At 43.0% G+C, this 18,926-nt stretch overlaps 2 protein-coding genes across 5 annotated transcripts in view; one reads left to right on the forward strand and one right to left on the reverse strand.

The window, feature by feature from the left end:
• hars (histidyl-tRNA synthetase) overlaps positions 1-4,216 on the reverse strand; it is a 57,967-nt gene extending 53,751 nt beyond the window's left edge. The window contains exon 1 of one of the 3 annotated variants that reach the window (XM_088344064.1): positions 4,026-4,216. In XM_088344064.1, coding sequence (XP_088200190.1) covers positions 4,026-4,115 — 90 coding nt within the window. In that variant the 5' untranslated portion in view covers positions 4,116-4,216. The remainder of the gene's footprint in view (positions 1-4,025) is intronic. The other 2 variants (XM_088344062.1, XM_088344063.1) reach the window with 2 other exon arrangements.
• The window catches only part of ndufc1 (NADH:ubiquinone oxidoreductase subunit C1), a 36,273-nt gene continuing 21,444 nt past the window's right edge, over positions 4,098-18,926 (forward strand). The window contains exons 1-2 of one of the 2 annotated variants that reach the window (XM_088344066.1): positions 4,098-4,366; positions 6,464-6,567. In XM_088344066.1, the coding sequence (XP_088200192.1) occupies positions 4,321-4,366; positions 6,464-6,567 (150 nt within the window). In that variant the 5' untranslated portion in view covers positions 4,098-4,320. The remainder of the gene's footprint in view (positions 4,367-6,463; positions 6,568-18,926) is intronic. The other variant, XM_088344065.1, reaches the window with a different exon arrangement.

The raw sequence follows: 18,926 nt of genomic DNA on the forward strand, positions 1-18,926 counted from the left end.
TAAGTTATGTGACAATGTTGGGAAGAGTAAGGTGATGAAGTGTTCACGTGATGGAGTGGGCATAACGTTAGAAATCAGGTTGCATGGACAGGTGCTGGAAGAGGTTTAAAGCTTTAGGTACTTCAGTTGTGATGTGGCTGCAGTTGGTGGAATGGAGTGTGAGGTATTGCACAGAGTGAATCAAGGAAGCAAGATTTTGGGTGCTCTGAGGAGAGTGATGAACAACAAGAGTATGAGTATGGATGCTAAGAGGGGACTGTAAGAGAGTGTGATTGTGCCGACTGTGTTGTATGGTGCAGAGACTTGGAGCCTGAACGCAGATTTAAGAAGGAAGTTGAATGTTTTTGAGATGAACTGTTTGAGGACTATGTTAGGAGTGACAAGATTGGATATACTGAAAAATGAAATTGTGAGAGACAGAACTGGAGTAGTCATGGAACTGAGCAAGCGTGTTGATAAGAGAGTACTCGGTTGGTCTGGACACATGGAGAGGATGCATGAGGAGCGAATGTTGAAGAGGATCTACAGAGCAGAAGTCAATGGAAAGAGACCAAGAGGAAGGCCGCGATTGATGTGGATGGATGGTGTTATGAGTGCACTGCAGAAAAGAGGTCTAAATATAATGGAAGCTAGTGCTCTTGTTGGTGATAGAAAGGAGTGGAGAGGTGTTGTGAAAGGATAGTGGGATTTTGGGCGCGTTCTAAAGGATGGGCTGGGCACCCCTATGATGCGGCAGGGGTAAACCAGTGAAAGCTGTCAGGCCCTGCTGTTGAACAAAAGAGTGTGTTGTGTCACCCTGACCCGAGTGACATGGCCGCTTTGTGGTGTCCCATTTCATCTGGAGGGACAAAAGACCAAGACCAACTTGGGTGCTGAGGTGCCTAACTTGTTTGGGTGTTTGGGCAATTGGGTTGGCCATGGTCCAAAAAAATTTGTGTGGTTTTTTTTTTTGTGCTATTAATTTCCCTTTTATTTTCTTTGTTATTGTATGTGTGTGTCTTGCTGCCGGTCACCCCTCTTGAGGGATATGACCAAGGTAGATTAAATATATATATATATATATATATATATATATATATATATACACACACACACACACACACAAACAAAAACATATACATATACAGACGCTGCCCGACCTACTAACAAGTTAGGTTCCGGAGGATTATTCGTAAGTTTAAGTTGTTCCCAAGTTGCTTCAGTGCTATATTTTGTATGATTATGGTTTACATAAGTATGTTTAAGGCTTGTATAATTACCCTTTATTGTTTTGTACGAAGAAATAAACATTTTTTAAAACATGAAATAGTCGTGAGGTTTTACTTTTGGGACTTGCGCTTCAAGAGGTCCGCCTCCGTGGTAAAAAGTGGCCAAAAAAAAGCGTTCCGACCATTTTCCCTAAAGTATCAAGCTTTCTTATTCCACTTTGGTTTCAAAAGAAACGTCTCGCCTCTTCATCACACTTTACATCAACCATATTGAATGGATGCACGAGATATTAAACAATAACAACGTCAAAGTTCTTAGCGTGGTAGCGATACAGTAACCGTTATTATGATTACACACGAACCAAGGAGTAAAGGGCGGATTTCTTCTTCGGTGTGAACCGTCCTCTACTCGGAACAAGGTGCACACAATACAAAATCTAACTTACAGCAATGTCCGGGTATTTTTCGACATCCCGAAAAAAATGTTTGTATCTACCGTTTTTCGTAAGTCGAATGTTCATAAGAAGGGGAGCACCTGTGTAATATGTATAATTATTTAATATAATTTTGCCTAGTATTCATAATAATGTTGTTGCTTGTTTTATATACTGGACTGTCTCAGAAAATTAGAATATTGTGATAAAGTTCTTTATTTTCTGTAATGCAATTAAAAAAATGTCATACATTCTGGATTTATTACACATCAACTGAACTATTTCAAGCCTTTTATTATTTGAATATTGCTGAATTTGGCTTACAGCTTAAGAAAACTCAAAAATCCTATCTCAAAATATTAGAATATCATGAAAAAGTATACAAGTAGGCTATTCAACTAATCACCTGAATCATCTAATTAACTCGAAACACCTTGCGAGGGTTTCCTGAGCCTTAAAAACACTCAGCTTGGTTCAGTAAACTAAATGACAAGTATGGGGAAGACTGCTGATCTGACTGCTGTCCAGAGGACCATCATTGATACCCTCCATCAGGAGGGTAAGACACAAAAAGAAATTTCTCAAAGAGCAGGCTGTTCACAGAGTGCAGTTTCAAAGCATATCCACAAAAAGTCTGTTGGAAGGGAAAAATGTGGCCAGAAACGCTGCACAACCAAGAGAGATGACCGCAGCCTTAACAAAATTGTGAAGAAGAGCCGCTTCCAGAATTTGGGGGAGCTTCAAAGACAGTGGGCTGAAGCTGGAGTCCAGGTATCAAAAGCCACAGTTCACAGACGTGTCCGGGAAATGGGCTACAATAGCCGTATTCCCATGGTCAACCCACTTCTGAACTCAAGACAACGGAAGAAGCGTCTGACTTGGGCTATGGAGAAGAAGCACTGGACAGTTGCAGAGTGGTCCAAAGTCCTCTTTTCGGACGAAAGCAAGTTTTGCATTTCATTTGGAAGTCAAGGCGCCAGAGTCTGGAGAAAGGCTGGAGAGGAGCAAAATCCAAGTTGCTTGAAATCCAGTGTGAAGTTCCCACAGTCAGCAATGGTTTGGGGAGCCATGTCAGCTGCTGGTGTTTGTCCACTGTGTTTCATCAAGTCCACAGTAAATGCAACTGTGTACCAAGAGATTTTAGAGCACTACATGCTTCCATCTGCTGAAAAGCTCTATGGAGATGAGGATTTCATTTTCCAGCATGATCTGGCACCTGCCCACAGTGCCAAAACCACCAGTAACTGGTGCACTGACCATGGCATCACTGTCCTTGATTGGCCTGCTAATTCCCCTGACCTGAACCCCATCGAGAATTTGTGGGGTATAGTTAAGAAGAAGATGAAAGACACCAGACCTACAAATGCAAATGAGCTGAAGGCCGCTATCGAAGCATCCTGGGCATCAATAACACCTCAGCAATGCCACAGGCTGATTGCCTCCATGCCACGCCGGATTGATGCAGTAATCCGTGCAAAAGGATTCCCAACCAAGTACTGAGTGCATCAATGGACATTTTCAAATGTTTGATTTAGTTTTGCTGTTATAAAATTATTTTTTTTACTTGGTCTGAGGAAGTATTCTAATATTTTGAGATAGGATTTTTGAGTTCTTTTCAGCTGTAAGCCAAAATCAGCAATATTCAAATAATAAAAGGCTTTAAATAGTTCAGTTGATGTGTAATGAATCCAGAATGTATGACATTTTTGTTTTTTTAATTGCATTACAGAAAATAAAGAACTTTATCACAATATTCTAATTTTCTGAGACAGTCCAGTATTTTCTTGTAATCCTACATGTGCAAATAACTAGTATACAAAAAAATAAAACACGTGGAAGGAATGTTATTTACTCATCTGATCAACGGAAGAAATAAAATACTGAAAATGGCATGAGTAATTGCAAAGATAAAATTTAGCAATTTTCAGTAGCACACTAGACAAGGTCTCATGGCACAGTAGGTGAAAAACGCAGATCTTGTGGTCACACACTTTGGCTTTAAAGAAAAGGGTACTGAAGCGTAAGTCCAGGTTATGTATTATGACAATATATTGCAACTCGAGATGCATCTATTTTGTAAGTAATATACTGGATCCCGGAGTTGAACAAAATGACTGTCATTTTATATGTAGGGAGGCTAATAGCATAAATGGTAGCTATCATCGACAAAAATTAATGAGCGCCGTTTTGCAGCATGTACACTCTCCAAAGAATGAACCATATTCGGAAGAAACCTATTTAAAAAGTACTTGTAAATAAAAACATTCAATCTTAATAAAATCGGCAATCGTCGCAAGTTATTTAGTCCACGTCTTCATGCATTCCTGCGACATATGGGCACACTTTGTAATAGAAGTACATTAAAAATCAACATAAAGCTTGCCTGCTCTTTGTCAGCCTTCTCGGACTTCATTCGTCGCACTATGTCACCTTGTGCTTTAATAGCTTCTTGGATCTGAGTTTTGTCTGCCATTGCCAGTCAAACGTCTAACAACTCGCCCACACACTCCTTTAACCGTGTTGGAAAACTCAACGCTTCTTCCTCTTATTCTTCTTCGAGTTCAACAGGAGTTGCTATCTACCATTTGGCCCATTACTGCCCCCCATCATTACGCATATTTTGTCTCTGCTTCACCAATACCTAACTATTTTAGAGCGCTTCAAGGGAAACTAAAGACATGAGTATGGCTACATTACTCCCTCTATCTTATCTTGTCCAAAGAGGTTAGTGAATTGATTTGCGATTTTAATACTGACGTTTTTTTGTTGGACACGGGGGCGTCGAGTGCCGGGAATGAGTGTTAATACAGTTTCGTTTGACCTTAGCTTAGCATTCACGAAGTGTAAAAATTGGTTCATGTCGGTGATGTCCCTAAACTTAATTTGAGGAAATAAGCCGTTTATTTTTCTTAACGTTTTGTAGTATGCATACGTGTGCAAAGGCAATGTATCACCCTATTCTGGAATATTAATCTTATTGCAGGGATGCCATTCTAACAATTATGTGGCTATGTGTATGCACTAAAGCAGTGTTTCCCAACCTTTTTGCGCAAGAGGAGGGGGTAGAAATCATAATTAAAATCAGCAAAACTATATCCAAGAGTTCATATGTATTATAATTGTTTTTGCTGTGTAATATTGAACGGCTTAAATAAGTCATTAATTAGACAGTGTATAATAGTGACTCCTAGTATTCAGAAAAGCAAACTTGATTTGAATGTTAGGGAAAATACCTGAACTATCATACCACTGGTAATTAAAATATATAATATATATACATTTGTACTTCTTTCACATAGTGGAATCCTATGCCGCCATGTTTGTCTGGCAACTTGCTGCTATGCTGTGCTCTGTGGCACTGGTTTTCGTTCGCATTAGACAATATAGTGTCATGTAGTGGTCAAATATTACAAATTGGGTCTTTAAAATTAGACCCCTTTTTCAGCCTATATATCAACGGATCACCACAGGATGCGTGTACATTGTTGAGCCAAAACAGCAGAGTGGGTGTATAAGTTTTGAATAGTCAGGGAAGTTTTGTATGTTGAGTTACATTTCTAGAGTCTCAATTACCAAACCAGCTGTTTTGTGTATTTGAACAAATACCATTCGCTTGCGATTTCCAGAGGAAAATTTCATTTTCAAAAGCATTGTTGAAGTGGATTTTTTAATGCTGAAACACTTACTAATGCAAGGATCAACAATGTGCTTTAGCTACGTTGCTTGGCGACGTCCCACTTGCTCACGACAATGTGGACGCAGCTTGTTAAGTGGCTACTTCACACTTGTTTACCAATACGGAAAGGGCTCTATAATGTATCACCATGTGAGCAGATAATTACTATATTGAATGATATACTAGTAGTCAAGTCAAGACACATTTATTTGGGTAGCGCTTAATCAAAAAATGTTCAAAAGGACTGCACAGGCAACAATAACACCTGCAACAAATGTTAGTTACTCAGCTGATCACTAGAATAAAGCAACAATACTAAACAATGGCATGCTTTTTGGAAAGATAAGTTTAGGCAGTTTCCTGGGGCACACGAGACAAGGTCTCACAGAAAATGTGTTATATTACCTTACAGTAATTTACATGGGAACATGGAGTTGATGGTTTAATTTTTTAAATTCCAAGTGTTAATGAAGCTGTGTATGGATACTGATTTTACAACTAAAATGCATCCTTTATGAGTTAATGATTGGTTGGATGGTTGGTTGAATCTCTTAACCAGTAGGGTAGTAGGGGCACAATGGCCTGTGGTGTACCTCAGCAAGTATGGATTAAAATACTTTAAATATTTTTCTAACTATTTATAAATAGGAGAATGCACACAAAAAATGCAAAAAGTATAAATACAATAAAAACCCACATATTTTTTTACACTTTCATTCATCATTCTGTCTTGCAAAGAAGACTAACATAGGTGATGAATTTTTTTTTGCATATTTTGAAATTGTAGCACAAAATTGATCTCATTTGAATTTGTTTTTAAACATGACTTGATTTTTTTTTAGTTGAAAATTAATTCTGAATTAAATCAACACCCACAGATTTCGTTTGAATTAAGCCATGGACCTCTGCACTGTGGGGCTGTGCGCTGACCAGTCACCCGCCGTTCTGTATTCCCTGTCTCTGAATTAATGGGATGCTAAAGATGTCAGTTTTTGCCTTTTCCAGAGTTTTCCTTAGGCTTTTTATTTTAAGAGCACAGATCATTTGCAACATTTATGAACATAGAAAAAAAGGGTTTGTGCGTGTGTGTGCATGTGTGTGTTTTGACTTCCAAAATGTATTAATGTTTGCCATTGTGTTTTCAGTTGGGTCTAGGACTATGTTTACAAGTGTGAAGCGTGACACCAGTTCTCCAAACTGGCTACGAGTGGGTTTGGCATTTGGATCATCTGTTTATCTGGGGAGTCTGGTAAGAGATAAATGACTGAAATACTTGAAACTGCAAATGTCGTCAATGATTCCTTGATCTTGAAGTTCTTATGTGTTTTTGATCATGGGAAGGAAGCCATTGACTGTCATTCGGCCCAGGTTAACTCAGTAGGATTACTATTCAATTCTTTATTGATTGACTGTTCGGAAGGGCATGATCGTTTATTTTTTATGGTCAATTAATGATTTAATTGACATGTTAAAAAAATTTTGTTAACCTAAAAATTCTATTCCCTTGTGTAATGCATTTCAACATAATTAGATTGTGGTAAAACTCAAACACATGTAGATAAGACTACTTAATTGAACAAATTAAATATATTTTTGTACAGTTCAATCAAAATGTTCTTTTCTTCTCTATTGAAACTATGTGGCTTTACACCATGGATGTAGACCAGAGATCATTACATATCCAGAATACAGATCTGTTACCCTATCATTCAAGAGATTTGAGAAAGCTTAAAACGAATTGAGCTTATCTCATTAGGTAGAGCATTCCATAGCACCGTGTCCCGGATGGAGAACGCTCTTAAGCCTGCAGACTCCTTCTTGGCTCTCAAAGTATCAAGTAGACCAGCGTTTTCCAAGGGGAGGATCTGTGCAGAAGCAATGCATTACAGTAATCAAGCCGAAAGTTAATAAAGGCATGAATTATAATCTTTGCGTCTGATTTCGACAGCGTTTGGCAAATTTTCACAATATCACAAAGGTGGAGGAAAGCTATTCTAGTTATACTTGTCACGTGTAACTGAAAGGACAGATTAAGATTTTTAAAATTACATGTAGATTTTTGACCGAATCACTTTGAGTGATATTACATTTGTCAAGGTTCAGAGCAATGTTAAGAACAAGGCACGGCAATAAGCTGGGCCAACAATCTTATGGGTATGGCGCAAGAAATTAAGTAACATCCATCTTTATATGTCAGTAAGGCAGGCCTCCAAATTTCCACACATTAACAGAACAGTTGTCTTCAGTGGCAGAGACACTTGAGTGTCATCTGCATAGCAATGGAAACTAATATACTTGCAAATAATTTCACCAGGCGGGAGCATATCAATTATAAAAAGAAGGGGACCAAGTACAGAGACTTGTGGAACTCCAAATGTGACATATGCATTCAGCTGCTGTTTAAAAACTTTTTTCAGTAATTTTGTTAGATATGGTAGAATTTACATTCGCCCATAATTACAGGTTAAGGTTAAGTCGCTTAAGAATGGGTTTAATGACAGCAGACTTAAAGGCTACTGAAACAATACTCAAGAAGAGTGATATCCTAATAATATTTAAAACTGAAGGTCCTAAGATCTCAAACATAACTTTCACCAGTGAAACCGGAAATGGGTCAAGCAGGCAAGTAGTTTGTTTGGCCTTACCAACCATCTGTGTAAGACTAACAAGGGAGACATCACTAAAGTTGGAAAACATTTCTGAACAGCTGCAGACACGGAAGCATTCAATTACTTCCGAATCTTTAAGGTAGAACGAAGTTGCACAATGTTCATTCAAAATTTCTTCTCAGATGAGTAGAATCTTTTATATTAAAGAATTATGATAAAGTCATGGGCAGAATAAGTAAAACTATTATGCCATTGTGTCAAACTACATCTTCAGATTTTTTTTGTACAGCAATAATCCTAGTGATTTGATGCTTTTGCTTTAGCTACTTTATAATTCTGCAAGTTGTCACACCATACTTGCAAACATCAAGCTTTGTAGTGCGCCGTTTCCTTTAAAGTTTCCTGCAACCTTGTTTGAGTGACCTAGTTTCCTCAGTTGAACAAGGCGTATGAGTGGGCACGTGGGCTACAACTAATGATTATTTTGATAATAATAATCGCTGAATCAGTCCATTATTTATTCGTTTAATCAATGAATGGGATTTTTTAATTTTTATTTTAAAAATGATCTTTTTTGCATAGATTGAAATTTGAAAAAATAACGCACAAAACAACAGAATATTCTAATATATAAAACCAAACAAAAATCCAAGTGTTTGTCAAATAGCTTAACAAGTAAGAAAAAACATACAAATGTATGCTTTAAGCCTGCATATGTGTGAGATATGTATTTATAAAGTGGAGAAAAAAAGAGGCAACATCGGAGGGGAATGTGAGTACTTTGTCGAAAGTTTGTTTGTTTGTGGCTTAATATTTATTACAATAATACAGTGGGACCTCGCTACTTCGTGGTTCGACGTTCGCAGCTTCAGAGCTTCGCGGTCTGCGTCGCTACTTTGCAGATTTTCACTTTTTGCGGGAATGCCCCTCGGCCGACGACCCTAGAAACGAGCGCGCTGTTCTCGTTTCCCAGCGCGCGGTTTCGGTGCGGCTTCCGCTTCACCGCCCCCCCTAACCCTACAGGTCGCCCCAGCTACCCCTATCCCCCGCGGCCGCCCGTTCGTCGGCCGGAGCCATCCAGGGCCGTGTAGCGCCATGTAGAGCCATCGCGGCCCGGGCGGGAGGCGCCAGCCCCCGCGCCGAGCGCCTGACCCGCTCGGCTTGTCGCGGTGCCGTGCGTATCGCGCCCGAAAGTACACGCGCCGCGGGTTAGGGGCTCGCTCGCAGGAGCGACCGAACGGCACCTGCGGTGCGGCGCAAATACAGTGGGACCTCGCTACTTCGCGGTTCGGCTTCAGAGCTTCGCGGTCTGTAGTGGTTAAAAAAAAAAATCTTTTTTTTTTTTTTTTTTCGAAGGTGCGCCGCTACTTCACGGATTTTTACTTATCGCGGGTGGTTTTTATCCCCATTAACCGCAATAACCGAGGTCTTAGTGTACAGCTCTTAGACATGTACCCTTAGGAAGTAGGCTGAAGCCAAAGCTTTTAAGTGCAAAAAACAAGAAAACAGAAAATTAGAAAACAAATACATGACGTTTAAAACTTGTAATAGTATTGCTAGTGACTTGTATAACATTTAATATCTAAAGAAACTCTTGATTTAGTCATTGTCTCTAGTATGTTCATCCAAAATTCGTAAAATATGATTTTCTTTTTACTTGCTTAATATGCTAATAGCAGGAATTCCAGTGACAATATATCTTCAAATTTTAACATGTTGGGTTTTATAAACTGTATTTTTTTATAACTTGTGTTATGTACAATTCTAATAACTTTCTTCTTTAATCAAATCCATTCTCTCTTCATGGATCTATCAATCCCAATTCTATATTGCTCTTACGTGTATGTCCCCTAATCCACGTAAGGCAAACTAATAAACTGTATTATATAAAGGTTTTTTTTCATCTCATCTCATCTCATCAGCCGTACCGCTTATCCTTATTAGGGTCGCGGGGGGGCTGGAGCCCATCCCAGCCATCTCCGGGCAGTGGGCAGGGGACACCCTGAACCGGTTGCCAGCCAATTGCAGGGAACACGGGGACAGACAACTCACTCGCTCAGTCACACCTAGGGACAATTTGAACCGGCCAATTCACCTGAAATGCATGTCTTTGGAATGTGGTAGGAAACCGGAGTGCCCGGAGGAAACCCACGCAAGCACGGGGAGAACATACAAACTCCGCACAGTAAGGCCTTTAGCTGGATTTGAACCCACGCAGGAGGTTCCCACGACCTCAGAACTGTGCCGCACACGCGCTTACCACTGCGCCGCCGTGCTGCCCATAAAGGGTTTTTTGGTCAAATATATTTCTTTATCTATTTATAACTGCAATGCCTATTGTTAATTTACTGTTTTCATATAGCACATTTAGACGAATTTTAGGATCTGAAAAGTGCTATAAAATGTAAAATACATTTTGATTTGTCTGTAAATGACCTAGTGCAAATACAGTCTTAGGGTTCCCTTTGCTGGACTAAACGGGTACTACAAGCATGCGCTCCTATTTGCATTTATTAAAAGTGCTGACTAATAAATCGATGCTGTAAGTCGTTGCCAAAGCTTTTAATAGTTGATTTCAATCAATTAGTTGTTGCAGCCCGGGTGTGCACATTGACTATTTGATTTAAACCAAACGTATCAATCAGTGACTGAAAAGCCAGCATAAGTGAATTTGGGATTTAATGTAAGAATTAAAATAACCCATAATTATGACTCTGTTTGCATAAGTTACTAAAATGGTTAACAGTTCTGTAAATTCTTCCCAAAAATTTGAGTCTGGTCCAGTTGGCGATACACAACTACAACATAAATAGATGGTGACATAGTGTCCCTCATAACGAGCGCTTCAAATGTTTTAAACACAGTAGAGTACCTGGTAGAAAGTTTTATCATGCTTTTCATTATAAGAGCAACACCACCTTTTTGCAAGGCTGTTCTGCATGCAAACTCACAAAATTAGGGGGTGAAGCCTCATTTAGGTATACAAACTCATTTGGTTTCAACCCGGTCTCACAAAGGTTAATTAGTTTAAGATTGTGACCACTAATGAGATCAATCACAAGGAAAGCTTTGGAAGCAAGTGATTTAATATTCAGGCAAGTCATGTTTATTTGTGTAGCCCTTAATCACCAAGAGTCTCAAAGGCCTGCACAGACAACAGATTATCGCAAACCACAGTCTATTATTACACCATCCCCTGATTTAAAACCAAAATGATGGCAAGGAAAAACTCAAAATTCTCAACATGAGAAAAATGAAGAAACCTTGAGAAGGGACTGCACATAAAGTAATCCCCTTCCATGATGGCCAGGCTGCAATGGATGTTGCAATAAAAAAATAACAGAGATATTGTCAACAAGAAATATAGGTCATTCAAAAGTTATAGAATATAAGTGTGTTTAAAACCTAGATTTAAACAGTTCCTCCTGAGTTGCTCCTCCTTGATCTGCTACCTTATTGTGGTGGAGGAGTTTGTGTGTCCCAATGATCCTAGGAGCTATGTTGTCGGGGGCTTTAAGCCCCTGGTAGGGTCACCCATGGCAAACAGGTCCTAGGTGAGTGGCCAGACAAAACGCAGATCAGAAGACCCCTAATGATGAGAGAAAACTTAGGTCCTCGATTTCCCTCGCCCGGACGCGGGTTACCGGGGCCCCCTTCTGGAGCCAGGCCTGGAAGTGGGGTCCGCTGGCGAGCGCCTGGTGGCCGGACCCTTACCCAAGGGGGCCCGCCGGGCACAGCCCGAGGGGACGACGTGGGACCCTCTTCCCATGGGCTCACCACCTGTAGGAGGGGCCAAAGGGGTCGGGTGCGCAGAGAGCTGGGTAGCAGCCAAGGGAGGTGTCCTTGGCGCGACGATCCCCGGCTACAGAAACTGGCTTTTGGGACATGGAACGTTACCTCTCTGGCAGGGAAGGAGCCCGAGTTCGTGCGTGAGGTTGAGAAATTCCGACTAGATATAGTCGGACTCACCTCTACGCACGGCTTGGGCTCTGGTACCAGTCCTCTCGAGAGGGGTTGGACTCTCTTCCACTCTGGAGTTGCCCGTGGTGAGAGGCGCAGAGCCGGTGTGGGCATATTAATTGCTCCACGGCTCGGCGCCTGTACTTTGGGGTTCACCCCGGTAGACGAGAGGGTAGCCTCCCTCCGCCTTCGGGTGGGGGGACGGGTCCTGACTGTTGTTTGTGCTTATGCACCAAATAGCAGTTCGGAGTACCCACCCTTCTTGGGGTCCTTAGAGGGTGTGCTTGAGAGCGCGCCCCCTGGGGACTCCCTCGTACTGCTGGGAGACTTCAACGCTCACGTGGGCAATGACAGTGAGACCTGGAAGGGCGTGATTGGGAAGAACGGCCCCCCTGACCTGAACCCGAGTGGTGTTTCGTTATTGGACTTCTGTGCTCGTCATGGTCTGTCCATAATGAACACCATTTTCAGACATAAGGGTGTCCATATGTGCACTTGGCACCAGGACACCCTAGGCCGTAGTTCGATGATCGACTTTGTCATCGTTTCGTCGGACCTGCGGCCGCATGTTCTGGACACTCTGGTGAAGAGAGGGGCGGAGCTGTCAACTGATCACCACCTGGTGGTGAGTTGGCTTCGGTGGTGGGGGAAGATGCCGGCCCGACCCGGCAGACCCAAGCGTGTTGTGAGGGTCTGTTGGGAACGGCTGGCAGAATCTCCTGTCAGAAGAAGTTTCAATTCACACCTCCGGCAGAACTTCGCCCATGTCCCGAGGGAGGCGGGGGACATTGAGTCCGAGTGGACCATGTTCCGCGCCTCCATTGTCGAGGCGGCTGATCGGAGCTGTGGCCGCAAGGTTGTCGGTGCCTGCCGCGGTGGCAACCCTCAGACCCGTTGGTGGTCACCGGCGGTGAGGGATGCCGTCAAGCTGAAGAAGGAGTCTTATCGGGCCTTCCTGGCCTGTGGGACTCTGGAAGCAGCTGGCAGGTATCGGCTGGCCAAGCGGAATGCGGCTTTGGCGGTTGCCGAGGCAAAAACTCGGGCATGGGAGGAGTTTGGCGAGGCCATGGAAGCCGACTTCCGAACGGCTTCGAGGAAATTCTGGTCCACCATCCAACGTCTTAGGGGGAGGAAGCGGTGTGCCATCGACACTGTGTATAGTGCCGATGGGGCGCTGCTGACCTCGACCCGGGACGTTGTGAATCGGTGGGCGGAGTACTTCGAAGACCTCCTCAATTCCACCGGCACGTCTTCCTCTGGGGAAGCAGAGCCTGAGGACTCTGGGTTGGGCTCTCGTATCACTGGGGTTGAAGTCACCGAGGTTGTCAAAAAACTCCTTGGTGGCAGGGCCCCGGGGGTCGATGAGATCCGCCCAGACTTCATTAAGGCTCTGGATGTTGTGGGCGTGTCATGGTTGACGCGCCTCTGCAACATCGCGTGGACATCGGGGATAGTGCCTCTGGACTGGCAGACTGGGGTGGTGGTTCCCGTCTTTAAGAAGGGGGACCGGAGAGTGTGTTCCAACTACAGGGGAATCACACTTCTCAGCCTCCCTGGTAAGGTCTATTCAGGGGTACTGGAGAGGAGGGTCCGCCAGGAAGTCGAATCTCGGATTCAGGAGGAACAGTGTGGTTTTCGTCCTGGCCGTGGAACACTGGACCAGCTCTATACACTCTTCAGGGTCTTTGAGGGTGCATGGGAGTTTGCCTGTCCGGTCTACATGTGTTTTGTGGACTTGGAGAAGGCATTCGACCGTGTTCCTCGGGAGGCCCTGTGGGGGGTGCTTCGGGAGTATGGGGTACCGCACAGTCTTATCCGGGCTGTGCGGTCCCTGTATGCCCGGTGCCAGAGTCTGGTCCGCATTGCCGGCAATAAGTCGGATTCGTTCCCGGTGAGGGTTGGGCTCCGCCAGGGCTGCCCTTTGTCACCGATTCTGTTCATAATTTTTATGGACAGAATTTCTAGGCGCAGCCTTGGCGGGGATGGAGTCCGGTTTGGGGGCCTCAGCATTGCGTCACTGCTTTTTGCAGATGACATGGTGCTGTTGGCTTCCTCAGCCCGTGATCTTCAGCTCTCGCTGGAGCGATTCGCAACCGAGTGTGAAGCGGCCGGGATGGGGATCAGCACCTCCAAGTCCGAGACCATGGTTCTCAGTCGGAAAAGGGTGGTATGCTCCCTCCCTGTCGGGGAGGAGGTCTTGCCCCAAGTGGAGGAGTTCAAGTATTTTGGGGTCTTGTTCACGAGTGAGGGTAAGATGGAACGGGAGATCGACAGACGGGTCGGTGCAGCGTCTGCCGTCATTCGGACCCTGTACCGGTCTGTCGTGGTGAAGAGGGAGCTGAGCCGAAAGGCAAAGCTCTCGATCTACCAGTCGATCTACGTTCCTACCCTCACCTATGGTCATGAACTTTGGGTCATGACCGAAAGAACTCGATCCCGGATACAAGCGGCCGAAATGAGTTTCCTCCGCAGGGTGGCTGGGTTCTCCCTTAGAGATAGGGTGAGAAGCTCAGTCATCCGGGAGGGACTCGGAGTAGAGCCACTGCTCCTCCGCGTTGAGAGGAGCCAGTTGAGGTGGCTCGGGCATCTAATAAGGATGCCTCCTGGACGCCTCCCTCGGGAGGTGTTCCGGGCATATCCCACCGGCAGGAGGCCCCGGGGGCGGCCCAGGACGCGTTGGAGAGAGTATGTCTCTCGGCTGGCTTGGGAACGCCTCGGGGTCCCGTCGGATGAGCTGGAGGAAGTGGCTGGGGATAGGGACGTCTGGGCTTCCCTTTTAACGCTGCTGCCCCCGCGACCCGACCTCGGATAAGCGGAAGACAATGGATGGATGGATGGCACTGAGTTTGCAGACCGAATCTCAGGGGGAAGAGCATTCCACAGCACTGAGGCCCAAAAGGAGAACGCTCGCGAACCTGCAGATCTCTTCTTGGCTTTTGGGATCACTAGTAGACCAGCGTTTTCAGAGCAAAGGCTCCGGACCGGAACATAGGGGGAAATTAAATCTGAAAGATATGTGTCAAGTCATTTTTATTTGTATAGCCCTTAGTCACAAAGAGTCTCAAAGGGCTGCACAGGTTATTGCACAGACTATTATTTCAGACTAGTATTACACCATCCCCTGATCTAAAACCAATATGAGGGCATTGAAAAACTCAAAAATCTCAACATGAGGAAAATGAAGAAACCTTGAGAAGGGACCGCACATGTGGTAATCCCCCTTTCAGGATGACCAGGCTGCAATGGATGTTGCAATTACAAATAGTACAGAGATATTGTCAATACAGGTTAGCTAAAATCGGGGTAATGTGATCAAACTTTCTTGTCTTAGTTAAAAGCCTCGCTGCAGCATTTTGTACCAGCTGACTTCAGGAGACCGGAGAGTCGTGCATTACAGTAATCGAGACGGGAAGTAACAATCGCGTGAATTATAATCTCCGCATCTGACTGTGACAGCATAGGACGAATTTTAGCAATGTTGCGAAGATGGAAGAAAACTGTTGTAGTAATATTCTTCACGTGTGTTTGAAAGGACAGATTGGGGTCAAATATGACACCTAAATTTTTGACTGAGTCAATCTGGGTGATAGTACATTTGTCAATGTTAAGAGCAGTTTTTGAGAAAAAGTCACGGCATTTAGATGGACCAATAACTAACATTTCGGTCTTTTCAAGTTAAGGCCCCAGAAAATGAGTGACATCCATTCTTTTATCTCAATGAGGCAGGCCTCAACATTACCACAGTTTAATGTGGCAAATTCCTCCATTGCAAGATATAGTTGAGTGTCATCTGCATAGCAATGGAAACTGATATTATACTTGCGAACAATATCACCTAATGGAAGCATGTAAATGTTGAAAAGAAGGGGGCCAAGTATTGAACCCTGCGGAACACCACAAGTAAACACTAAAGGGCTCAGATGTAATTTTACCATATTTAACACAGTGCGTCCTATCAGAGAGGTAGGATCTGGAGACCAAGCCTCATGGCGACTGGTGCGGCCCAGATTTCACACCCCAGGCAAATCGTAGACAGGTGGAGTAACAGGAGAAATAACAGTTGACTAATCTTTCTGGCAAGATTACAAGTCCTAGCTATATTTGACTTTGTAACTTCAGATTGCCTCATCCTAGTATCAATGTAGCTGATGTGAATGACTATATCATTGTACCTAGCCCTGCCCTGTTGTCTTAAGTTTGCTAGTCAATTCCCTTAAGTTAGCCTCAAAGTCCAGTGCTCTGGGCCTAGAAATACTCAGAACCATGGCTGGAGTGCTAAGCTTAATGTTACGGGCGATGGACTCACCTATATCCAGTGTTCCCTCTAAGCTGCGCGCGTGCGCAATTGCGCACTGCTCGCACATTCTCAGTGCACAAGAAAATCTAGCCAGCGCACAAAAATGAGGGCTCAAAATTACTAATTAAGAAGCGACTTAAGTCAAAGTTATAGTGCATGAAGGTAAAAATACACGGGTTCCCCTGACAATGTGTCCTAAATGCGGTATTTTGAAGTCAATGTCGAACGAAGTTGAAAAGTATAGTCAGTAGAGTTTGTCGAGAACCGGCTTCTTCGGCTCGGCTCACTAAAAGGAACCGTCTCTTTCGGGTCCCAAACGGCTCTTCAGGTTGTTTTTGCTTCTTTAATCCCAACATGACCAAATATTATGTAAAATTATGCACAAAATGACTTAAAGGAATGGGGGAATAGAACAAAAAAGAAAAAAAAATACCAAAATGAAAAAGTAGTGAAAAAGTTAAGAAAAAAAGAAACAAAAAGAAGAGAGAAAAAAAAGGAAACATTTTGAAAAAAAAGCCAGAAAAAAAAGAAAGAAATGTAGGAAAAAAGTAATAGAGAACAAAAAGAAAAAAATAACTGCTCGGGAAAAAATAACAATGAGATTTTTTTTAAATGAATTTTTAAAAAAGTAGAAAAAAAACCACGGAAAAAAAGAAGAAAAAGTTTGTGTTTCATTCAAATAATTTCCAATTATATCAAGTGAATCTTGTTGCCAACATTGTACTTCCACTAAAAAATGTGATTAAGTACAGTTCAGTATCTTACAACCGACTAAATAAGCCCCCAAAAATGTTAATATTATGCGACAAAATATACCAGGAAATAAAAAGAAATGGATATCTTGTGAAAGAATTGTAAGAATAAACAACGTTTGTAGGCCATACAACCTTTGCAATACAGGGAGTGCAGAATTATTAGGCAAATGAGTATTTTGACCACATCATCCTCTTTATGCATGTTGTCTTACTCCAAGCTGTATAGGCTCGAAAGCCTACTACCAATTAAGCATATCAGGTGATGTGCATCTCTGTAATGAGAAGGGGTGTGGTCTAATGACATCAACACCCTATATCGGGTGTGCATAATTATTAGGCAACTTCCTTTCCTTTGGCAAAATGGGTCAGAAGAGGGACTTGACAGGCTCTGAAAAGTCAAAAATAGTGAGATATCTTGCAGAGGGATGCAGCACTCTTAAAATTGCCAAGCTTCTAAAGCGTGCTCATCGAACAATCAAGCGTTACATTCAAAATAGTCAACAGGGTCGCAAGAAGCGTGTAGAAAAACCAAGGCGCAAAATAACTGCCCGTGAACTGAGAAAAGTCAAGCGTACAACTGCCAAGATGCCACTTGCCACCAGTTTTGCCATATTTCAGAGCTGCAACATCACTGGAGTGCCCAAAAGCACAAGGTGTGCAATACTCAGAGACATGGCCAAGGTAAGAAAGGCTGAAAAACGACCACCACGGAACAAGACACACAAGCTGAAAGGTCAAGACTGGGCCAAGAAAAATCTCAAGACGGATTTTTCTAAGGTTTTATGGACTGATGAAATGAGAGTGAGTCTTGATGGGCCAGATGGATGGGCCCGTGGCTGGATCGGTAAAGGGCAGAGAGCTCCAGTCCGCCTCAGACGCCAGCAAGGTGGAGGTGGGGTACTGGTATGGGCTGGTATCATCAAAGATGAGCTTGTGGGGCCTTTTCGGGTTGAGGATGGACTCAAGCTCAACTCCCAGTCCTACTGCCAGTTTCTGGAAGACACCTTCTTCAAGCAGTGGTACAGGAAGAAGTCCGCATCCTTCAAGAAAAACATGATTTTCATGCAGGACAACGCTCCATCACACGCATCCAAGTACTCCACAGCGTGGCTGGCAAGAAAGGGTCTAAAAGAAGAAAAACTAATGACATGGCCTCGTTGTTCACCTGATCTGAACCCCATAGAGAACCTGTGGTCCCTCATCAAATGTGAGATTTACAAGGAGGGAAAACAGTACACCTATGTGAACAGTGTCTGGGAGGCTGTGGTTGCTGCTGCACGCAATGTTGATCGTGAACAGATCAAAGCACTGACAGAATCCATGGATGGCAGGCTTTTGAGTGTCCTTGCAAAGAAAAGTGGCTATATTGGTCACTGATTTGCTTTTGTTATGTTTTTGAATGTCAGAAATGTATATTTGTGAATGTTGAGCTGTTATATTGGTTTCCCTGATGAAAATAAATAATTGAAATGGGTATACATTTGTTTTTTGTTAAGTTGCCTAATAATTATGCACAGTAATAGTCACCTGCACACACAGATATCCTCCTAAAATAGCTAAAACTAAAAAAGCCCCACTCCAACTTCCAAAATATTCAGCTTTGATATTAATGAGACTTTTGGGTTCATTAAGAACATGGTTGTTGTTCAATAATAAAATTAATCCTCAAAAATACAACTTGCCTAATAATTCTGCACTCCCTGTAGTACATGAGTCAATTTATTTGAAAGAGAAATATAATTTTGCATTGCCGGAAACTCAGCAAAATGTAACGTGATGTCAAGTTTTGGACATGTTTGATAATTAATTATCTTGCCACACTTGGGATTATGGTTGCTCACTGTTGTTTCAAGCGTTGCTCACCGACTTTTTGTGAACGCTCAGACCCGTGGAAAATTAGAGGGAACATTGCCTATAACTGGGTTGCTGGTATTTCAAATCACAAAAACACTCCCGCTCTAAGCCAAGGCACATACCGTAAACCCCA

This window comes from Urocampus carinirostris, chromosome 9 (assembly GCF_059441175.1).
Source record: "Urocampus carinirostris isolate Australia breed hairy pipefish chromosome 9, RoL_Ucar_1.0, whole genome shotgun sequence".
Taxonomy (NCBI): Eukaryota; Metazoa; Chordata; class Actinopteri; order Syngnathiformes; family Syngnathidae; genus Urocampus; species Urocampus carinirostris.